Raw genomic sequence first — 21,135 nt, forward strand, 5'->3', positions numbered from 1 at the left:
AGTTTGACTGGTCGATTGTGTGTGATCCCCTTTTTATTTTTGAAAAGGAAATTTCATTTTTATTATTTATTTTTGTATGCAAAATCTTAAGCTCATGGAAGGCCGAGGGGATAGAGGGCAAAAAAGGCAACATACGGACAGTGGGGCAGGTGGGCAAAAAAGCAAAGCAATTAGGAGATAAGAGGGAAAGGGTGGGTTAGGATGCGTTAATGGGGATATATTGCAGGTAGCAATGGGGAAGTGATATGAGATGGTGGTGTGCTGCCAAATCGAGGTTCTAGAGGGAACAGTAGAATTGAGCAGCCTCAGCAAGGGATTTGACAAAAACATGAGAATAGAGGAACAAAACAGTGGAGGTGTACAGTCGACCATGGATCTTGGAAGTTTAACCAATGGTAGGTTACTGGAAGACCGCATGCTTCGGTCGGTGGGCTGAGAGAACAGAGGAAGCAAAACCAGAGGAAAGGACATTTAAAAAAAAAAAAAAACAGAGGCCACAAACCTGGCTGCGATGCGATGCAATGCAATGTGAGGACAGCATGCCTTGTGTTTCTGCCTCATCGCAAAAGATGCTAATAATATTGAGAGCTTCAGATTTTACAGAATCCAGGATAGATGTGATACTGGGGCCCAGGAACATAGGGGAGGGTGGTATTCCAATGAGTTCCAGGCAAAGGCCATGTGGGTTGTGAGTAGTTCTGATTTTTAAAGGAAAGACTAAACAATACAAGAGGTTTCCCAGTCTGTAGTTGGATTTGGAGGCCAACTTTGTGATATGGTCATCCTATGACAAGTAATAGTTGATGCTATGGCCGAGAGATTCAAAAGACTGAACCTCTTCCAGTTCCTCACCATTAAATTGGGTAGGTTTGTTTGGCGATCCTCGGAGCTTCCGGAGCTGAAAGAAACCTTCCTTTTATCAGACCAGTATCTAATCAATATCAGATCAGCAGATAAGGACATGGCTGCTGCTACTAGTCAGTGGGATGGGGATATTGTACGACACAATGTGGGGTCATCTGCGGCAGACAGGAAGCCTGTTTAACGTACATCCAAGGGACGGCACACACATTGATGAATCAACCTGCCTGTGGAACACTGGGTTGACAGGTTATAGCTGGGTCCGGATTCAAACCTAGGCTAGACAGCTTAGAGGCGAGTGTGCATACCTCTAGGCCATCCTGCCAACTCAAAAGGTCATTTAATGCATATTATGATCAAGATCCCAAAATGCTGTCTCTGGGCACTCCAGCCTCCACCGGGAGTGTGAGCACCTGATGAGATTCCATTGATAGCAACACTTTCACTGCGTCAGTGGAAGAAGTCAGAAATCTAGGAACAAAGACAGCTTTGTATGCCACAGGCAGAGAGAGCTTGGCAAACAGGGCAGGATGCCAGACTGTGTCAATGCCCAAGGTATGTCCAGCGAGATGTACCTGAACTCATTTGATATTTAGAGCCTCCAACCATTGCTGAGAGAGAAGTAGCAGCAAGTCCAGAGGTGAGTAATGAGGACAGAATCCAAACTGATGGACAGAGATCAGGCTGCTTGAAAAGAAGATAGAGTTGACGTGAGCAGTAATGATGGATTGCATAATTTTGCATATAATTTGAAGCCAGCTTACCCATCTATAGTTGAGAAAATCTGTTTTTGCACCAGTCAGTGACGTTTTTGGACTTGCAGGTAGATAGGGTGCATCCAAAAGAGGTCAGGCTGAAGAGCGCACACAAAGAAGCCTTTTCTAAAGAGGGAAATAAATTAATTTATTGGAAAATATATACATATAACTTTAATGCTACTTGATATAAATGTGTTTTTTTTATGTGTATCAAAGTATTCCTCTCTCATACCTGTCACACATAGTAATCCGTGTGTCGGAAGAGAGGCTATTGCAATCGGACTGTATCAGTCCGCTCGTCTGCACGCAGATCTCTTTTTATTATAAGTCGATCATATTCTCAGATCTACGGTAATGTAGATTCTCGGTCAAGGCTATACATTACTGTACTGTACTGCCTTATTACGTCTTCACCCTGTTTGTCTATCTATCTGTCTGTCTGTGTGAAGGGTATCTCAAAAAGTTACAGACAGATTCAGACGAAACTTGGTGGAGAGGTTGTGTGTGAGGCAAGGACGAATTGATTGGAATTTGGTGAAGATCCGGATCCATATAATATAATTCCTTAAGTTATTTTTCACCACTGAGATATAAAGCCAAAAACTATTTATAACACGATACCTCAAAATGTTGTAGACGGATTCGGACGAAACATGCTGGATGAGTTGGGTAGATAACAAGAAAAAATCCATTAGATTTTTGTTAAGCTCTGGATGCAGATTCAACCTATCAGTGGAATACAAAATGTAATCTGTTCAGCCTAGTGCAGGTATGCACTCTACCGAATGCCATGTGATAACGATAACAAAAAGTTCTGGTTCGTAGAAGATGTTTTCTTTTCAATAATCAAAACTGACTACAAAGCACATCCAAAAGTGTTCAACAGCAAGACTATCAAGTTAGCGATGATCCTTGTCGAACCGTGTTCAGCAACAACAAGGAGTACGTAACTAGAATGGGCACTCGGTAGCGCACATACCTCCACCAGGCTGAACAGTTTAAGGTTTGTATCCCACCCATAGGCAGGATCTGGATCCGGACCATTCGTCCTTGCCTCACAACAAAATCTCGTTGGCTTATTACGACCCAACTCATCCACCTTGTTTTATCATGAACTTGTCAATAACCTTTTGACATACCGTGCTAAATATCGTATTTGGCCCTATCACTCAATGGTGAAATCACTTTTAAAATTCCAGTATCTGGATTCACATCTTCACCAAAATCTAATCATTCCATCCTTGTCACATACCCAACCTCTCCACCAAATTTCGGGCGAATCCGTCCACAACGTTTTGAGATATCCTACACACAGACAGACAGACAAACTGGGGTGAAAACATAAACTCGTTCCACCTTCGGCGACGGAGGTAACACCAAGGAAATTAGATGCAGGAGGAGGCCATTCGGCCCATCCTGCCTGCGCCACACAAACACCAGATTAAATTAATCTGTCAAAACGACTTAATCTAATTTCGGGAATGTGGGGAGGAGTGGGGATGAGAAATGCTCATGAATATCACAGCGGGGCTGAAATAAAAAAAATTTTAAATGGGGAAATACTATTTTTTTTTTCCCTGCACTCGCGAAGAAAAGTGAGGTTAAGCGATCGGTTGCATACGCATGTACGTACGCACGTATGTCATATGTGTCGACATTTTAAAAATTTATTTTCTCGAAAACTGTTGGTCCGATTGACATGAAACTTTCACCATAGCATGGTGAAACTCGTGTTGATTTTTTTACTCATAATTATGACATCAAAAGTCACATGGTATGGGTGTTTAGGAGAAACCAAAAAAATTTGGACCTCTATCTCTGAAACCGCTCCATGGAAAAATTGAAATGTGGCTCATTGTAATGAATTCCACATGGGCAATAAATGCTGTTAATGATGACGTCATCGGTGCCTTAATTATGACGTCATAATTCAACAGGGACAACATTTAGTCGATCATTTTGAAATTTATTGAGCATGATATACGCAGCAATTATATTGGAAAATGTAAATGTATGATGCCATTGGTCACATGTTCTGGCAGCCATATTCGATCAAAGAAAAAACCCTTCAAAAACAGAAGAGTTGGTTCACACCAAGTCGACTGCATGGGGTAAGTATTCTATGAATACCATGAAGTTAAAAAATATTAATTTGGGGAGGGGAAGAGTGGGTATTAGGGTGAAGAATATACACCACCAACCACACACTATCCCTTGACGAGACCCTCTCACAGACATCACACTCAGCACAGATGCAAATAATCATCCATCCGTACTCAAACTACCTACAAGTCCTGCCAATATCCATACCCCTATATCTCCAATGCTTCCAGGTACCTGTCCAATTCCAATTTCAATGTATCTACTATTTTTGCTGCCACAACCTTTCTATGGAGACCATTACATGCATTAACTACTGTGAGTGAAAGACCCTTACCTGAGTACCGTCTTACCTCTCCTCTTCTTTGCTCTCAGGCTATGGCCCTTGATCCTATCACTGTCTACTGTGCTGAATAATTATTTTGCACTTATTTTGTCCATACCCTTCATTATCCAAAACATCTCTTATAATATCCCCTCGTAACCACCTCCTTTCTAATGCACAAAGCCCTGTCTCCTTCAGCCGCTCTCATAGCCTAGTCTAGCTAGGCCTGGAATCAATATCGTAGCCCTGCACCGAACCCTCTCTATGGCAGCTATGTCCTTCCTGAGCGGTGATGACCACAACTGCACACAATATTACAGATAGGGCCTCCCCAAATTCCTATATAATGTTAAAACCACCATTTGTATTTACGAGTATAATTAATCTCTCACCGAAGACAACCTCAAACCCGACTAGCTATGGCTGCTTGGCTTTACCCCCCGTATATATAACCAGCCCCAGATCCTTCGCGTGTGACACACTCCAAGATTACCCCTTGGATCATGCAATCCCTATTTTCATTATTCTTGCCCATCCAGAGCACCTTATACTTGTTTATGTTAAACTACATCTGCCAATATTTTACTCAATCGAGGCAAGTATCAATACTATCCTGAACCTGATCACTACCCCCTCTGATAACCACCTCTCCACTGCACTAAGCTTTGTGCCATCTGTAAATTTACTGTGAAGATCCACCCTTCACCCCACTGTCCAAATCCTTGATGTAAATAATCTATATTATAATAGCCGTAGATGATTCTGTCTGTCTGTCTGTCTGTCTATCTGTTGGGTGTCTGTCCGGGGTGTGGCTTACTCGGTTTGCAGAGTAGCTCCACCCATAGCTCCACCCATTCTGGGAGTGGCTATAAACAAATATCCACCATTTTATTAACTCGCATAGCTTTGAGTCCTGTTTTGTAGGCCCGTGGTGTCTTGCTCTCCCCCAGTTTTATTTCAAATCAAATTCGATAAATCATTTCATTTTTCACAGTCGCTAACATAGTTTTAGACTCGGTTGAAAAAAAACGGGAAGAAAATCCGATGAAAGTTGCCGTTTATAGAACGAAATGAATTCTCAAAGGCCTGTAACTTCAAGGCCATTGAGTCTCTCTCACGCCTTTATCTCCAATCTAACTCACCATATGATTTCATTTTTATCGATGGTTTTACTTTTAGACTCGGTGTCAGCAATAATTGAGAACAATCCACACACGCGGGAAAATGCAGAGATATATTTTTTAAAATCGCGTCATGGTGTATCATACACCGCCCAACATGACACCGCCGGCAATGTGTCGATATATATTAAAAATTCGCTTTTGCTTTTCCGTTATGATATATTACTATTTCGTTTGATGATAGTCGTCACAAAAACGTCAACAATGATGCCGACATATATTTCTTCGTTTTTATTTCATTCAACATATTAGCCGGAAGTAAAATATGTTTCAGGAAATTACCGAGAGATATTTCTTCGTTTTTTTTATTAGTTATGTGCGCATACACTTTAAATAGGTTTATTTGAAATCTTTAATTTTCCACAATATAATTTACTTGCCATTTATCATTTGATGATTACGAGACAAATTCCTCTTGAGGATCGTGACAATTCATGCGTTGCGTGGAAACTTCCATTTCCAAAATGAATGAGACGATCGATGAAGAACGACTCGGTGTCACCAACGCGGGAAAATGCAGAGATATATTTTTTAAAATACACCATATCACCGCACAACACCGCCCAACAGCCAACAAGTATCATACACCGCCCAACAGCCAACGAGTATCATACACCGCCCAACATGACACAGACAGCAACATGTCGACATTATCGCTTTTTCTTTAAACCGAGTGAACCGAGCCGAACCGAATACACCGCGTGAATTCACCGAGCGAATTTCAGCCAATTCCACCTATTTCTTCGTTTTTATTTTATTCGTTACCAGCAGAAGTACCCAGCGTTGCCGGGCGGGGGAGGGGGGAAGGGCACGTACACTTTAAACATGTATATACATGTGGGATGTGGGATATATACATGTGGGACATGTGTACGTGTGTGTACGTGTGTACGTGTGTGTGCGCGTGAATATGTGTGTGTGTGTATATATGTGTGTGTATGTGTATGTAGGCTAACCCCCGCTCTAGCAGGGAAAATGGCCTTAAAATGCATGTTGTTGTTGTATGTGTATATACATGTCTGTGTGTGTTTGTGTGTATATGTGTCTGTACGTGTGTGTGTGTGTGTGTGTGTGTGTGTGTGTGTGTGTGTGTGTGTGTGTGTGTGTGTGTGGAGATGTATGGAGATGTATATATGTGTATATATGTGTATATGTGGATACATATGTGTATACATATTTGCATATGTGCATATGTGTATATGTGTCTGTACGTGTGTGTGTGTGTGTGTGTGTGTGTGTGTGTCGATGTACGTGTGTGTGTATGTGTATATGTGTGTGGGTGTATATGTGTGTGTGTGTGTATATGTAAACATGGGCCGGTGTGTGTGTAAAGTGTGAGGAGGTATTGGAGAGGAAAATGCAGAGATATATTTTTTTAAATCGCGCCATGATGATAAACGAAAATACACCGCCTAAAATAACAGTCGACATATATTTAAAATTCGCCATACACATCCATGCGGGAATCCCACGGGCATGGATGTGTGTGACATTTCGACATATTGAGTTACATGCTGCGCCTGCACATTCAGTTATATAAGATGGTTACTGGCAATTGATCACATCCACAAATGATGTAATCCACACAATTTATGTACTTTACATAACGTTAATAGGAATACATGCCCGTGTAGATGGGAAATACAGTTTGTTTGAAATAAATCACAAATATCAGAAGAAAGTTTTTTAAACCATTTTATATAACTGAATGTGCAGGTGCAGCATCGAACTCAATATGTCGAAATGTCACACACATCCATGCCCGTGGGATTCCCACGGGTGACCCCGCTAGTGAATAATAATGGTCCTAGTACTGACCCTTAACCCCACTACTTACATCCTCCCACTCACAGACACTCTGTGCTTCCCATCACTAAGGCAGTTTCTAATCCAGTTAGTTACCTACCCAGGCACTCCACAAGCCTCCACACCCTCCTCGACCACCCCCCACGTCACACCCTCCTCGACCACCCCCCACGGCACACCCGCCTCGACCACCCCCCACGTCACACCCTCCTCGACCACCCCCCACGTCACACCCTCCCCGACCACCCCCCACGTCACACCCTCCTCGACCACCCCCCACCCTCCTCGACCACCCCCCACGTCACAACCTCCTCGACCACCCCCCACGTCACACCCTCCTCGACCACCCCCCACGTCACACCCTCCTCGACCACCCCCCACGTCACACCCTCCTCGACCACCCCCCACGTCACACCCTCCTCGACCACCCCCCACGTCACACCCTCCTCGACCACCCCCCACGTCACACCTTGGCTGACAACCTCCTGTGGGGTACCTTATGCTTATCAAATGCTTTCTTAAGATACACATTACCAGGTCCAGTGCCATTCCCTCTCCACCCAATCAAAAACTGCTTCATCGAGCTCCAGTAGATTTGTTAATCAAGACCTGAGGTCTTTTTTTTCTTATAATTTCTCAGGTTGTTATGAAAGGCATCGCCATACCGAGACTCACTGAAACCGCCAGAGATGCTGCAGGAGAGTCGGAGGGGGGAGTTCCGGGAGGAGTCGACTCAACACCACTTTCTTCCATCATCGTGACGATCTCTGAGCAAAGACACCGATCCACATAAATTAAAACCCACGCATACCTCACGACCATCATCATGACCCCCGGTCGTCACCATGTCGAACATCAACACTAGAGACCCCAGGTATACGATAGCTTTGTGGCCTACCACACGGTAGGTGTTGCACCTTCCAGGGCCAACCCCGGCTTGAGTACACCGGCACTTCCTGCAGGAGCGAGAGCTGGTCCGACGCAACTCCACAGATCAACGTGGCAAGTTCCACACGACAAACCGGACGCCACGTCGACGAGACGCGCCGAAGACGTCATGACGTAGCGCTGCCCGGGTGGTGTGAAAATTATTATTTTTCCCTCGCAAACCTCCACAGGGACCGGAAGGAGGTTTTGTTATTTTTGTTATTTAATATTGCAAGTGTTATCAATGTTATTGATTATTATGTCATCGACACTTAGGCCTATATGGTATATATATATATATGTATATATATATATATAACTTTGGAAGGTCCTGCACATCATCCTTTGGTTAATTGGTACATGTACGGACGACATGAATAAAACAACAATAACTCTCAGCCAGGATATGCTTTTCCACTTCCGAGATCCCAGGTCATGGCGGACACATGGAGAAGGAGCCAACGATACGAGAAAATCGACTTTTTGGGGGAGGGACAGGTGGGTTTTGTATGTTGATGTGAAGGTAGTTAATTGCTGCAACTGTCAATGATTGCTCGGTCGTCATCACGTGATTGTTATTGTATCAGAAAGGCTGATTGAGTTGTGATTGTCTTTTCTTTATGCACATTTATTACACAGCCTGGATCCAATCCTCGTACGGGACATTCTCAACTACGTTCACCCTCTCAAACTCGTGACGAGAGTCACCCCTGACTAACAAACACCTCCCAACAGCCACCCCTCCCAACGACCACCCCTTTTCCCTAAGCTCCTCCCATTACTCCCCCGTCCACCCTCAACTCTTCCTCACCCCTCCCTGACCAACTCCCATACGGCATACCCCTCCTTAGCGACCACCTTACACCGCCTCTCTTCAGCTCCCCCAAAGCCTCCCACCCGACCTTCCCGACACATCGCCCCCTCCTCGACCTCCCCAATGTCCCCCCCTTCCTGACTGCCTCACGTCTCCCCCTTCTAAATCCCCCCGCCTCCTCCCCCCACGTCACACCCTCCTCGACCACCCCCCACGTCACACCCTCCTCGACCACCCCCCCCCACGTCACACCCTCCTCGACCACCCCCCCCACGTCACACCCTCCTCGACCACCCCCATGTCACATCCTCCTCGACCACCCCCCACGTCACATCCTCCTCGACCACCCCCCACGTCACACCCTCCTCGACCACCCCCCACGTCACACCCTCCTCGACCACCCCCCACGTCACACCCTCCTCGACCACCCCCCACGTCACACCCTCCTCGACCACCCCCCACGTCACACCCTCCTCGACCACCCCCCACGTCACACCCTCCTCGACCACCCCCCACGTCACACCCTCCTCGACCACCCCCCACGTCACACCCTCCTCGACCACCCCCCACGTCACACCCTCCTCGACCACCCCCCACGTCGCATCCTCGACCACCCCCCACGTCGCACCCTCCTCGAACACCCCCCACGTCACACCCTCCTCGACCACCCCCCACGTCACACCCCCCTCGACCACCCCCCACGTCACACCCCCCTCGACCACCCCCCACGTCACACCCTCCTCGACCACCCCCCACGTCACACCCTCCTCGACCACCCCCCACGTCACACCCTCCTCGACCACCCCCCACGTCACACCCTCCTCGACCACCCCCCACGTCACACCCTCCTCGACCACCCCCCACGTCACACCCTCCTCGACCACCCCCCACGTCACACCCTCCTCGACCACCCCCCACGTCACACCCTCCTCGACCACCCCCCACGTCACACCCTCCTCGACAACCCCCCACGTCACACCCTCCTCGACCACCCCCCACGTCACACCCTCCTCGACCACCCCCCACGTCACACCCTCCTCGACCACCCCCCACGTCACACCCTCCCCGACCACCCCCCACGTCGCACCCTCCCCGACAACCCCCCACGTCGCACCCTCCCCGACAACCCCCCACGTCGCACCCTCCCCGACAACCCCCCACGTCGCACCCTCCTCGACCACCCCCCACGTCGCACCCTCCTCGACCACCCCCCACGTCGCACCCTCCTCGACCACCCCCCACGTCGCACCCTCCTCGACCACCCCCCACGTCGCACCCTCCTCGACCACCCCCCACGTCGCACCCTCCTCGACCACCCCCCACGTCGCACCCTCCTCGACCACCCCCCACGTCGCACCCTCCTCGACCACCCCCCACGTCGCACCCTCCTCGACCACCCCCCACGTCGCACCCTCCTCGACCACCCCCCACGTCACACCCTCCTCGACCACCCCCCACGTCACAACTTCTCTTCGATCCCTCCCCTCCTCAACATATTGCCCCTCCTCGACCCCCCCCCCCCACCAACATGTTGCTCTCCCCGACTGCCTCCCCCCCCAGCCCCCCCCCCCAAAAAAATGTTTTGTACTCCTCGATCCCCGTCCCCCTCACATTGTTCCTCCTCGACAGCCTCGTCACCCCCACACGTCGTCCCTCCTCGACTCCTCCCCCACATGTCGTCCTTCTCAGCTCACCAACCCCACACGTCGTCGTCGTCCCTCTGCTCCGCAAACCCACACGTCGTCGTCCCTCTGCTCCGCAAGCCCACACGTCGTCGTCCCTCTGCTCCGCAAGCCCACACGTCGTCGTCCCTCTGCTCCGCAAACCCACACGTCGTCGTCCCTCTGCTCCACAAGCCCACACGTCGTCGTCCCTCTGCTCCGCAAGCCCACACGTCGTCGTCGTCCCTCTGCTCCGCAAGCCCACACGTCGTCGTCCCTCTGCTCCGCAAGCCCACACGTCGTCGTCCCTCTGCTCCGCAAGCCCACACGTCGTCGTCCCTCTGCTCCGCAAGCCCACACGTCGTCGTCCCTCTGCTCCGCAAGCCCACACGTCGTCGTCCCTCTGCTCCGCAAGCCCACACGTCGTCGTCCCTCTGCTCCGCAAGCCCACACGTCGTCGTCCCTCTGCTCCGCAAGCCCACACGTCGTCGTCCCTCTGCTCCGCAAGCCCACACGTCGTCGTCCCTCTGCTCCGCAAGCCCACACGTCGTCGTCCCTCTGCTCCGCAAGCCCACACGTCGTCGTCCCTCTGCTCCGCAAGCCCACACGTCGTCGTCCCTCTGCTCCGCAAGCCCACACGTCGTCGTCCCTCTGCTCCGCAAGCCCACACGTCGTCGTCCCTCTGCTCCGCAAGCCCACACGTCGTCGTCCCTCTGCTCCGCAAGCCCACACGTCGTCGTCCCTCTGCTCCGCAAGCCCACACGTCGTCGTCCCTCTGCTCCGCAAGCCCACACGTCGTCGTCCCTCTGCTCCGCAAGCCCACACGTCGTCGTCCCTCTGCTCCGCAAGCCCACACGTCGTCGTCCCTCTGCTCCGCAAGCCCACACGTCGTCGTCCCTCTGCTCCGCAAGCCCACACGTCGTCGTCCCTCTGCTCCGCAAGCCCACACGTCGTCGTCCCTCTGCTCCGCAAGCCCACACGTCGTCGTCCCTCTGCTCCGCAAGCCCACACGTCGTCGTCCCTCTGCTCCGCAAGCCCACACGTCGTCGTCCCTCTGCTCCGCAAGCCCACACGTCGTCGTCCCTCTGCTCCGCAAGCCCACACGTCGTCGTCCCTCTGCTCCGCAAGCCCACACGTCGTCGTCCCTCTGCTCCGCAAGCCCACACGTCGTCGTCCCTCTGCTCCGCAAGCCCACACGTCGTCGTCCCTCTGCTCCGCAAGCCCACACGTCGTCGTCCCTCTGCTCCGCAAGCCCACACGTCGTCGTCCCTCTGCTCCGCAAGCCCACACGTCGTCGTCCCTCTGCTCCGCAAGCCCACACGTCGTCGTCCCTCTGCTCCGCAAGCCCACACGTCGTCGTCCCTCTGCTCCGCAAGCCCACACGTCGTCGTCCCTCTGCTCCGCAAGCCCACACGTCGTCGTCCCTCTGCTCCGCAAGCCCACACGTCGTCGTCCCTCTGCTCCGCAAGCCCACACGTCGTCGTCCCTCTGCTCCGCAAGCCCACACGTCGTCGTCCCTCTGCTCCGCAAGCCCACACGTCGTCGTCCCTCTGCTCCGCAAGCCCACACGTCGTCGTCCCTCTGCTCCGCAAGCCCACACGTCGTCGTCCCTCTGCTCCGCAAGCCCACACTGCGTCGTCCCTCTGCTCCGCAACCCACACGTCGTCGTCCCTCTGCTCCGCAACCCACACGTCGTCGTCCCTCTGCTCCGCAACCCACACGTCGTCGTCCCTCTGCTCCGCAACCCACACGTCGTCGTCCCTCTGCTCCGCAACCCACACGTCGTCTTCCCTCTGCTCCGCAACCCACACGTCGTCGTCCCTCTGCTCCGCAAGCCCACACGTCGTCGTCCCTCTGCTCCGCAAGCCCACACTGCGTCGTCCCTCTGCTCCGCAACCCACACGTCGTCGTCCCTCTGCTCCGCAACCCACACGTCGTCTTCCCTCTGCTCCGCAACCCACACGTCGTCTTCCCTCTGCTCCGCAAGCCCACACGTCGTCGTCCCTCTGCTCCGCAAGCCCACACGTCGTCGTCCCTCTGCTCCGCAACCCACACGTCGTCGTCCCTCTGCTCCGCAACCCACACGTCGTCGTCCCTCTGCTCCGCAACCCACACGTCGTCGTCCCTCTGCTCCGCAACCCACACGTCGTCGTCCCTCTGCTCCGCAACCCACACGTCGTCGTCCCTCTGCTCCGCAACCCACACGTCGTCTCACTCTGCTCCGCAACCCACACGTCGTCGTCCCTCTGCTCCGCAAGCCCACACGTCGTCGTCCCTCTGCTCCGCAAGCCCACACGTCGTCGTCCCTCTGCTCCGCAAGCCCACACGTCGTCGTCCCTCTGCTCCGCAAGCCCACACGTCGTCGTCCCTCTGCTCCGCAAGCCCACACGTCGTCGTCCCTCTGCTCCGCAAGCCCACACTTCCAACTCGCTTTGCTTTTTGGTCGTGCTACCCTCCACCCTTCTCCTAAATCTTATTACTGTCCTTTTAAATCTTATTCCCCCATCTCAACACTTAACTAAACTAAGCCATTGATCTCTCCCATCCCTCCCATGCCTCCCCTCCTCTAGCTCATCCCTGTCATCTTCTGAATGTTATTCTTCCCTCCTTTGGTTTATCTCCCTCTCCCATTTCCCTTTCAGTTTGCTACTGTCTACAAAGCTCGAGATAAAGTCGATGACAAGATCGTTGCCATAAAGAAGGTAACTCTTACTGATATTTAATAAAAAATATTTCAAGTTGTTTTGTATGTTTGAAACGGTATCATTGAACAAGACTAGAACAGCACTTGGTAGAGCGCACACTTCCGCAGGCTGAACAGTTTACCTTTTGTATCCCACTCATTTGGACCTGAACCAAAATCTAATCGGCTTGTTCTTGTCACCGAACCAACTCATCCACCAACATTTATTCTAAATCATCCACAACTTTTAGAGATATCCTGCGATATATTGTTTTTGGCCCTATCATGGTGAAGAATCACTTTTAAAAAACGATTGGATCCAGATCCGGATTCGAATCTTCACCAAAATTGGATCAACTCTTCACCAAGTTTCGTCTGAATCCACCCACAACTTTTTGAGATATGGTGCTGTGTATCGTTTTTAGCCATTCTCCATCAATGGTGAAGAATCACTTAAAACCTTTCATATCCAGATTAGGATCTGGATCTTCACCAAAATCTGATCATTCCGTCCGTATCATACACCAACATCTTCACCAAATTTCGTCTGAATCCATCCACAACTGTGAGATATCCCAGTCAGAAACAGACAAGTAGACAAGTATATAGGGGTGAAAACATAATCTCTGTCCACCTTTAGGAGGTAATTGCTTAATTTTTATATTTTCCCCCCTCCACCCCAATTTTCAATTTTTCAAGTTATTTTATTTCCACCTTTTTTTCCAAATTTTTTTTTTTTCAATTATTTGACTTATTTAAAATGCAATTTTCACATTTCAATTTTTACTGATTCAATTTTTAATTTATTTAAATTTCCAATATATTTTTTTCAATTTTCAAATATATTACTGTCTTAAAAAAAGAATTAGGTTCTTTAATTTTTTATTTATTTAAATTTCAAATTTTTTTTTCAATTCTCAAATGTAGTACTGTATTAAAAAATAATTCAATTCTTTAATTTGAAATTTATTTATATTTCGATTTTATTTTTCAAATATAGTACTGTATTAAAAAATAATTCAATTCTTTCATTTTTAATTTATTAAAATTTCAAATATTTTTTTTTTCCAATTTTCAAATACTAGGGCATGCCCGTACTATATATAAGCTAGGACGTGCCCGTACGTGGGTGCCCGTTCCTTGCCAAAAAAAAAAAAAAAAAAAATTTGTGTAGGGGTGTGTGTGTGTAAACATCCTAGGGCGTGCCCGTACGTGGGTGCAAAAAAACATGCGTGCAAACAACAACAACAAAAAAAAACTTTGAAACCACGTGGCAGTAACGACCACAGAACCCCCCCCCCCCTCTATTTACATGAATGGTTTGGTCCATCCGCAACGACCACAGAACCCCCCCCCTCTATTTACATGCAATGGTTTGGTCCATTCGCAACGCCAAAGCGAACGGCGAACGGCTAAATCGCCATAGCTCGGTAAGTACTTGTCCGATTAATTTCAAACCTTGAAAAGGCACATCCTCGGGTCCCCAGCAATATACCTGGCAAGTTTAAAGTATATCGGACCCGTGGTTGTCGAGAAACAGCGGTCACAGACAAACAAACGTACAAACGTACAAACAAACAAACACACAGAGATTACTGGAATTATAGATAGACTAGGGCATGCCCGTACTATATATATATATCTAAAATTATATCCCCCCCCCTCTATTTACATGAAATGGTTTGGTCCAAAGCGAACGGCTTGCGAGTGGTGACAATCCCCCCCCTCTATTTACATGCAATGGTTCGGTCCAAAGCGAACGGCTTCCGGAGTTTGGTAAAGAAATCGCCATCGCGTACACAAACGCGCAGGAAAGCGAATGAATCGCAAATTCGTTTTTATTAGTTTTAAAACATCGTTTAACGCCAACATAGCGCCAACATAGTTTGCAAACGTGAAATAAATGAATACGCTCTCAAATGTGCCATCCGAGGCAGAGTGTGTCCTCCACGTTCGGCACACGCGATCGTTCGCTGCTCTCTGATTGGTTGAATCGTTTTTTGGACATAGCTCGGTAAGTAATTGTCCGATTAATATGAAACCTTGAAAAGGCACATCCTCGGGTCCCCAGCAATATACCTGGCAAGTTTCAAGTATATCGGACCGGTAGTTGTCGAGAAACAGCGGTCACAGACAAACAAACGTACAGACGTACAGACAGACAGACAGAGATTACTGGAATTATAGATAGATAGTACTGTATTAAAAAAATAATTCCATTCTTTAATTTAAAATTTATTTAAATGTAAAAAAAAATTTTTTTCAATTTTTAAATATAGTACTAAAGCGCGGCGTTACGCGCGCTGCTTGTGAGCAAGGAGGAAGCGGACAAGCGGTAACATATAAACGTCTTTATTGTAAGAGCACACTAACACTCAATTGCTCCGGGCTGGTCGCCCGGTGTATATCATGAGGCCACGCCTACCCCTCGGGCGTGGCCACCGCCCACTTGGTGCGTGGAATGATGTCACCACGCCAGTGGGCTTTTGTGTCCGCCACACGCGCCCCCCCAGAATTCCCGCGCACCTGGAGGGCCAGTTTGCGGGGCAGACGAATGACCCGGCCGAAGCGCCCCCTGGCGATCGGCGGCGTCCGGGGTGCAGGGATGCCAGGTGGGATGCCCCTGGCTGCCCCTGGGATGGGTGCAGGACCGGGGGGCGGCGGGGCTGGGCGGTGCCGGGGGTCCGCCCGCAGGAGGGCGGCCCCGACGTGGGGGTCGGGCCACTGGCGGTGGATGGTCCACATCGAGGTGGGCCGGCTTGAGGCGGTCTACCGAAACGCGGTCAGGAGTACCGCCGATGTCCAGGGTGAAGTGCTTCGCCCCGGTCTCCAGCACGCGGAAAGGCCCGTCGTACGGGGGCCGCAGTGGTGTCCGATGGGCATCGTGGCGAACGAAGACGTACTCCGCCGTGCGAAGCTCCGGGGCGACGTGCGTCGGTGGGTGCCCGTGGCATGCCGTTGGCACCGGGGTGAACCTCTGGGCGGTCTCTTGCAGAGCGGAGCGCTGCTGTGCCGCGGACCATGGTGCCGTGGAGTCGGGGAGGAACTCGCCCGGCACCCGCAGCGGTTGCCCGAAGACCAACTCCGCCGCGGATGCGCGCAGGTCCTCCTTGGGCGCCGTCCGGAGGCCTAGCAGGACCCAGGGGAGCCTGTCGACCCAGCCGCCGTCGCGGAGGGTGGCCCGGAGCGCGGCCTTCAATGAGCGGTGAAATCGCTCACACAGGCCGTTAGCCTGGGTCCCGGCCAACGCGAGGCGAACCTGCGCTGGAAGTTGACGCCGGAAAAGCGCCCGGAATAGCGAACCGGGGGCTCCGTCGCCCAACAGTGACAGCATATGGTCCATTCGGACCGACGGGCGCGTCTCACCGAGCTCGGGGAGATCCAGGAGGCGGTCGGCCCGTGCGTCGTCCGTAAGGCCGAACGTGGCTAGGAGTAGCCGCTTGAGTGCCTCGTACCTGTGGCCGTCCGGTGGGTGGCGAAGGACGGACACAACTCGAGCGGCCGTGCCGGGCCCGAGGGAGGCGACGACATGGCAGTAGCGCAGGTCGTCGTTGGTGAGGCGCCGAAGCTGAAATTGGGCTTCGGCTTGAACGAACCAGACTTCGGCCTGGGCCTCCCAAAATTCGGGAAGTTTAATCGCCATTGCCTTGTCGTTGGCCATTGCAATGGCGTCGTGTTCGGAAGGATCGCTACGGCAGATCCAACGTCGAGGGTCACCAGTAAAGCGCGGCGTTACGCGCGCTGCTTGTGAGCAAGGAGGAAGCGGACAAGCGGTAACATATAAACGTCTTTATTGTAAGAGCACACTGTAACACTCAATTGCTCCGGGCTGGTCGCCCGGTGTATATCATGAGGCCACGCCTACCCCTCGGGCGTGGCCACCGCCCACTTAGTGCGTGGAATGATGTCACCACGCCAGTGGGCTTTTGTGTCCGCCACAGTACTGTATTAAAAAAATAATTCAATTCTTTCATTTTAAATTCATTTAAATTTCAATTCTTTATTTTTTTTAGTGTAAAGCTCGTGGTAGAGCCTACACGTGTAGCACCAGGTATTGCACTTGTTCGGCAGTAACAAATTTGTAACAGTGCCTCTTTATGCAAGTTTCAGGTCATGGAAGAGTGAGGTCACAAGGCAACGTACTGCTGACAGTGGGCCACTGCCTGGTCATAGTTGGACAAAACAAGCAAGGGAATGAACGAACAGGAATAAGCAGGGAGGATGGCAGGAAAGGTCGAAACCTGAAAGTATAAATGTTGGGCTAAGTATAGTTAATGAGGATCGAGATTATTGTAGGGTAGGGATGGGGGTTGACATGAGACGATGGTATTCTTCCAATTTGAAATCCTGGAGGGAAGAGTACGATATAATTTCCTTGGTGAGGGCAGTTCCACAAATGGGATAGAAAGAGGAACAAAGGAATGCAGGAGGCCAGTAAGCCTGGATTTTGGAAGTTATATCCAGGAGAGGGTTCTGAGGAAAAGGTGTGGTGTGCATCCTGGAGGAGATGGGGAGGCACAGAGAACTGACCAGAGGGAGGAGTATGTTGCGAGAGTGCCAGCCTCGACTTGTCAGTTTATTTATTTATTTTCATACCTGGCTTAAGGCTCGCAATATAGCTGGCACACTCACTCACTCACTCACACACTTGCACTCACACGGACATACTGACGTGACAAACATAACACAGCTACTAAACTTGTTGGAAGTGTCGTCATTTTCCGAGATACTCTGGGTGCCAGCGATGGCGCTGCTTTTCTCACTGTACCTAGCGGGGCATTTCCTCAGGAGGAATTCTTCCTCCTTGAATGTCAACCGATGGGGATTGTCCATGCTCTATCCTTTTCAAGCAAGGAAACAGCACGTACCAGTTATAAAGTCTTTGTTATGACGTTAACCGGTCCAAACCTGATGGTGTTTTTTAGGAGACACCTTGTCCTTATGGGATGGCCGTTAGCTTCCTATGGGAGCTCATCTGCCCTTTGCCAGGTGTTGTTTTTGGTCCTGGCAGGGTGTAACAGTCATCCTCCACACTAGCAAAGCCAGTGAGGGGTGTTGGTTTAGTCACCGACATCCCGACCATGCGGCAGGTAGCACTGGGTTACGTGTTACCAGTGGCAGTCCCAAAGACTGACCTGACATTAGTAGTTGGCAGTAGTTCTGATTTATTAAGGAGTAACGTAGGATGCCCCAACTGTAGCTGGCTTCAGAGGTCAGCTTTGCTGTTTGGTCAACCCAGGAGAGGTTGTGTGTGATATTGAGTCCGAGTAGTGAAAGAGACTGAACCACTTCCGGTAGCTTAGCATGGAAATATCATGATAGGTGAGTTTGTTTAATGATCCTTCGGTACTGACGGTGTGAGACCTGCTTATTTTCCAGGATTTAAAGACTTGTTCCATTTGTCAGACCAGTATCTAATCGATTCCAAAGCCTGGTGTTGGCTTAATGGTCAAGGTAGCTGGCTTAAGATCTTAGGGTCTTGAGTTTGGGCCCCTGACTGACTGTTAAATGTCACCAGGTGGGTTGATTCAGCTTGTCAACCTTCTGAGGTCGGCAAAATGAGTACGAGTTTACTGGAAACGGGGCAGTGCATCAGCGGCACAGCCGCGTTCCCAGTAGTGATTCAATCAGCAGCCACAGGCTGCAGACAAAATAATAAAAAATCAATTCCAGATCAGCATAGAATGACACAGCTGTCTTCTGCCTGTCAGTGGGATAGGGCTACTATATACTCATATGGCACAATATGCAATGATTTCCAAAAAGGAAGAGGGTATCTCATGGCATCAGTGGGGTTGTTGTTGTCGAAGAACAAGATTAGGAATTAGTCCCAAGACACCTGCCTTGGGGAATTCCAGCCTCCATTCTGAGATGAGAGCAGAGGGTTATATCGATAGGAACACTGCTCGAGGTGAAGAAGTCAAAATGCCAGATATGGAGGTGGCGTTATATGCCACAGGCAGAGAGCTTGGCAGGTATATCGGCATACCAAACTGTTGAAATCCCGAGGGATGTCCAGAGGAAGCAAGATGCTTGACCTTTTAAGGTTTTGTTTTTGTTTTTCTTCTCCCTCCTTTCCCCATTAGATAAGGCTTGTTATGTTCATATGTTAGGTGTAACAGGTGTTTAGTAAACATGTTGTGGTCCTGAGTTAATGGCAAGTATTGAGGTACAATTCTGACATGTGTGTGTCCCAACACTATGCGTGACTTTTAGCAATGGCAGAACATTAACTAGTACTCAGGATCACTATCTCAGAATGTTTTAAAGATATTCCAAAAATGTAGTTTTTTTGTTTTGTTTTCAGCCCTATCCTTAGGTAATATGTCAAAGGGTCATGTAATAAATTCACAACTATATTTGCTATTTGACAAATTTAATTACAATGAATGCTTCAAAGTATTGGGTTTTCACTATCCAAAGCCTCATCCAGACTGGCATTCATAACTGGCAAACTGGGAATGTCAGCTATAATTGACTGACAGGTATGGACGATATGGACACCACTGTCAGTCTATTTGAATGAAGGTTGTAACGATAGTTTGAGTTTAAACCTCCGTCGGTCAAGTCCGTCATTTACAGAAGAGAGCCAATGGGAGCGGAGCATCTGCCAAAAACTAAAGTAGCTTTGAGCCATGCAGCCAGTGTAATTTAATATCCTGTATGTAGAAGTTAAAAAATTTTGGGAAGCAGGGGTGGGAGGGCAGATGAATGTAAGAGGGTGTGTTCCACTTTGTTTGGCTGAATGAATGAATATGAATGAATGATCGTTTTAAGGCCATTTTCCCCGCTAGAGCGGGGGTTAGCCTTGCGGGCCCCATGACAATCATGGTTCCCTGTTTGAGGCAATGTTTTTATGGCCGGATGCCCTTCCTGACGCCAACCCTTGGTCACGCTCTTAGGATGCGCAGGGATACGGTGTACCTATTCTAAACCGGGGTACACACCGTGATCATTCATCCCAGCAAGCTGGTACTCAATTTGCCGACCTCGGAAGGATGACAGGCTGAGTCAACCCCCCTGGCGTTAATTCAGCGATCGACCGGGATTCGAACCGAGGATCCCAAGCCGGCACCCTAACCACTAAGCCAACACCAGGCTTTGGCTATTGTACAATAAAATGCGTGCAAAAGGAAAATAATTGTAATGGAAATGCAAATCTGTCAGGTGTACCCTGAGTTCAGACACTTGGAGGATTGCCAAAATAATGTTATTAAAACGTTACATTGTATTCCAGGTAAATTTTGTTTATTCAGAACTGTTATTCAATTTTAAATGCAAGATTTGATCAAATTATGTAACTAATATGTTTTTGCAGTTAGGCTTGTGGTCTTTCTAGTTTTTGTTTTTTAAGTAAATGCTGCCAGTCGACAATAAATATGTGTAAGCCAAACTAGACTAAGTGATGGTACGGTTTGAGCTTCCGCTCTGAATCTGGTCGGTCGCTAGTTCGATTTCCATACTGGCCGAGTCATACCAAAAACTTCAAAAGGTGGTATTTACTACTTCCTCGTTTTACGCACAGCATTTGGAGGATAGAGCACTGAAAAGCCCTTGGGAATGGAGCTGGGGATATTTCTCCCTAAAAATGCTCGAATGACCATGGGTAGAAAGATGCTGCCAGTAGATGGCGCCGCCGGCGTAGTCGTTATCTGAAGGTGCGTGCGTACGTGCACGTGCATGCGTCGGTGTCAGACGGCTCTTTCATGAACTTTATAAGCTGGAAAAAAATAATAGGAGTAAACCTACCGTCAAATTTGGTTTCCCCATTTCACCAATCCACACAACTCTTGGCTGTCTCGCCTAGGTTTGAATATCGACTCAGCTACAGTCATCCCAGTGTGTCATGGGAAAGGTGATTCATCAATGTGTGTTCCGTCCTTCGGATGGACGTTAAACTGGGCGTCCTGTCTGCTGGCATTAGTTGATGGACGTGAAAGACCCCACGGTCGCCGGGTCGGTAAAGCCCCAGTCCCACTGTGGCGATTTTTTTTAGCGAACCACAACTATCTGGCATTC

General features: G+C 49.5%; 2 protein-coding genes across 7 annotated transcripts in view; one reads left to right on the forward strand and one right to left on the reverse strand.

Annotated features, from left to right (window-relative positions):
- PRRC1 (proline rich coiled-coil 1) overlaps window positions 1-8,137 on the reverse strand; it is a 42,553-nt gene extending 34,416 nt beyond the window's left edge. For 2 of the 4 annotated variants that reach the window (XM_068122160.2, XM_068122159.2), the window contains exons 1-2: window positions 7,949-8,105; window positions 7,697-7,798 (exon numbers count right to left, since the gene is read on the reverse strand). In XM_068122160.2, the coding sequence (XP_067978261.1) occupies window positions 7,697-7,798; window positions 7,949-8,090 (244 nt within the window). In that variant the 5' untranslated portion in view covers window positions 8,091-8,105. Of the gene's footprint in view, window positions 1-7,696; window positions 7,799-7,929 lie in introns of all 4 variants that reach the window. The other 2 variants (XM_078781578.1, XM_078781577.1) reach the window with 2 other exon arrangements.
- Window positions 8,138-8,355: 218 nt separating this feature from the next.
- CDK7 (cyclin dependent kinase 7) overlaps window positions 8,356-21,135 on the forward strand; it is a 46,905-nt gene continuing 34,125 nt past the window's right edge. For 2 of the 3 annotated variants that reach the window (XM_068122165.2, XM_078781579.1), the window contains exons 1-2: window positions 8,362-8,456; window positions 13,076-13,135. In XM_068122165.2, coding sequence (XP_067978266.1) covers window positions 8,394-8,456; window positions 13,076-13,135 — 123 coding nt within the window. In that variant the 5' untranslated portion in view covers window positions 8,362-8,393. Of the gene's footprint in view, window positions 8,457-13,075; window positions 13,136-21,135 lie in introns of all 3 variants that reach the window. The other variant, XM_068122166.2, reaches the window with a different exon arrangement.

This window comes from Myxine glutinosa, chromosome 7 (assembly GCF_964187855.1).
Source record: "Myxine glutinosa chromosome 7, kmMyxGlut1.1, whole genome shotgun sequence".
NCBI classification, from domain to species: domain Eukaryota; kingdom Metazoa; phylum Chordata; class Myxini; order Myxiniformes; family Myxinidae; genus Myxine; species Myxine glutinosa.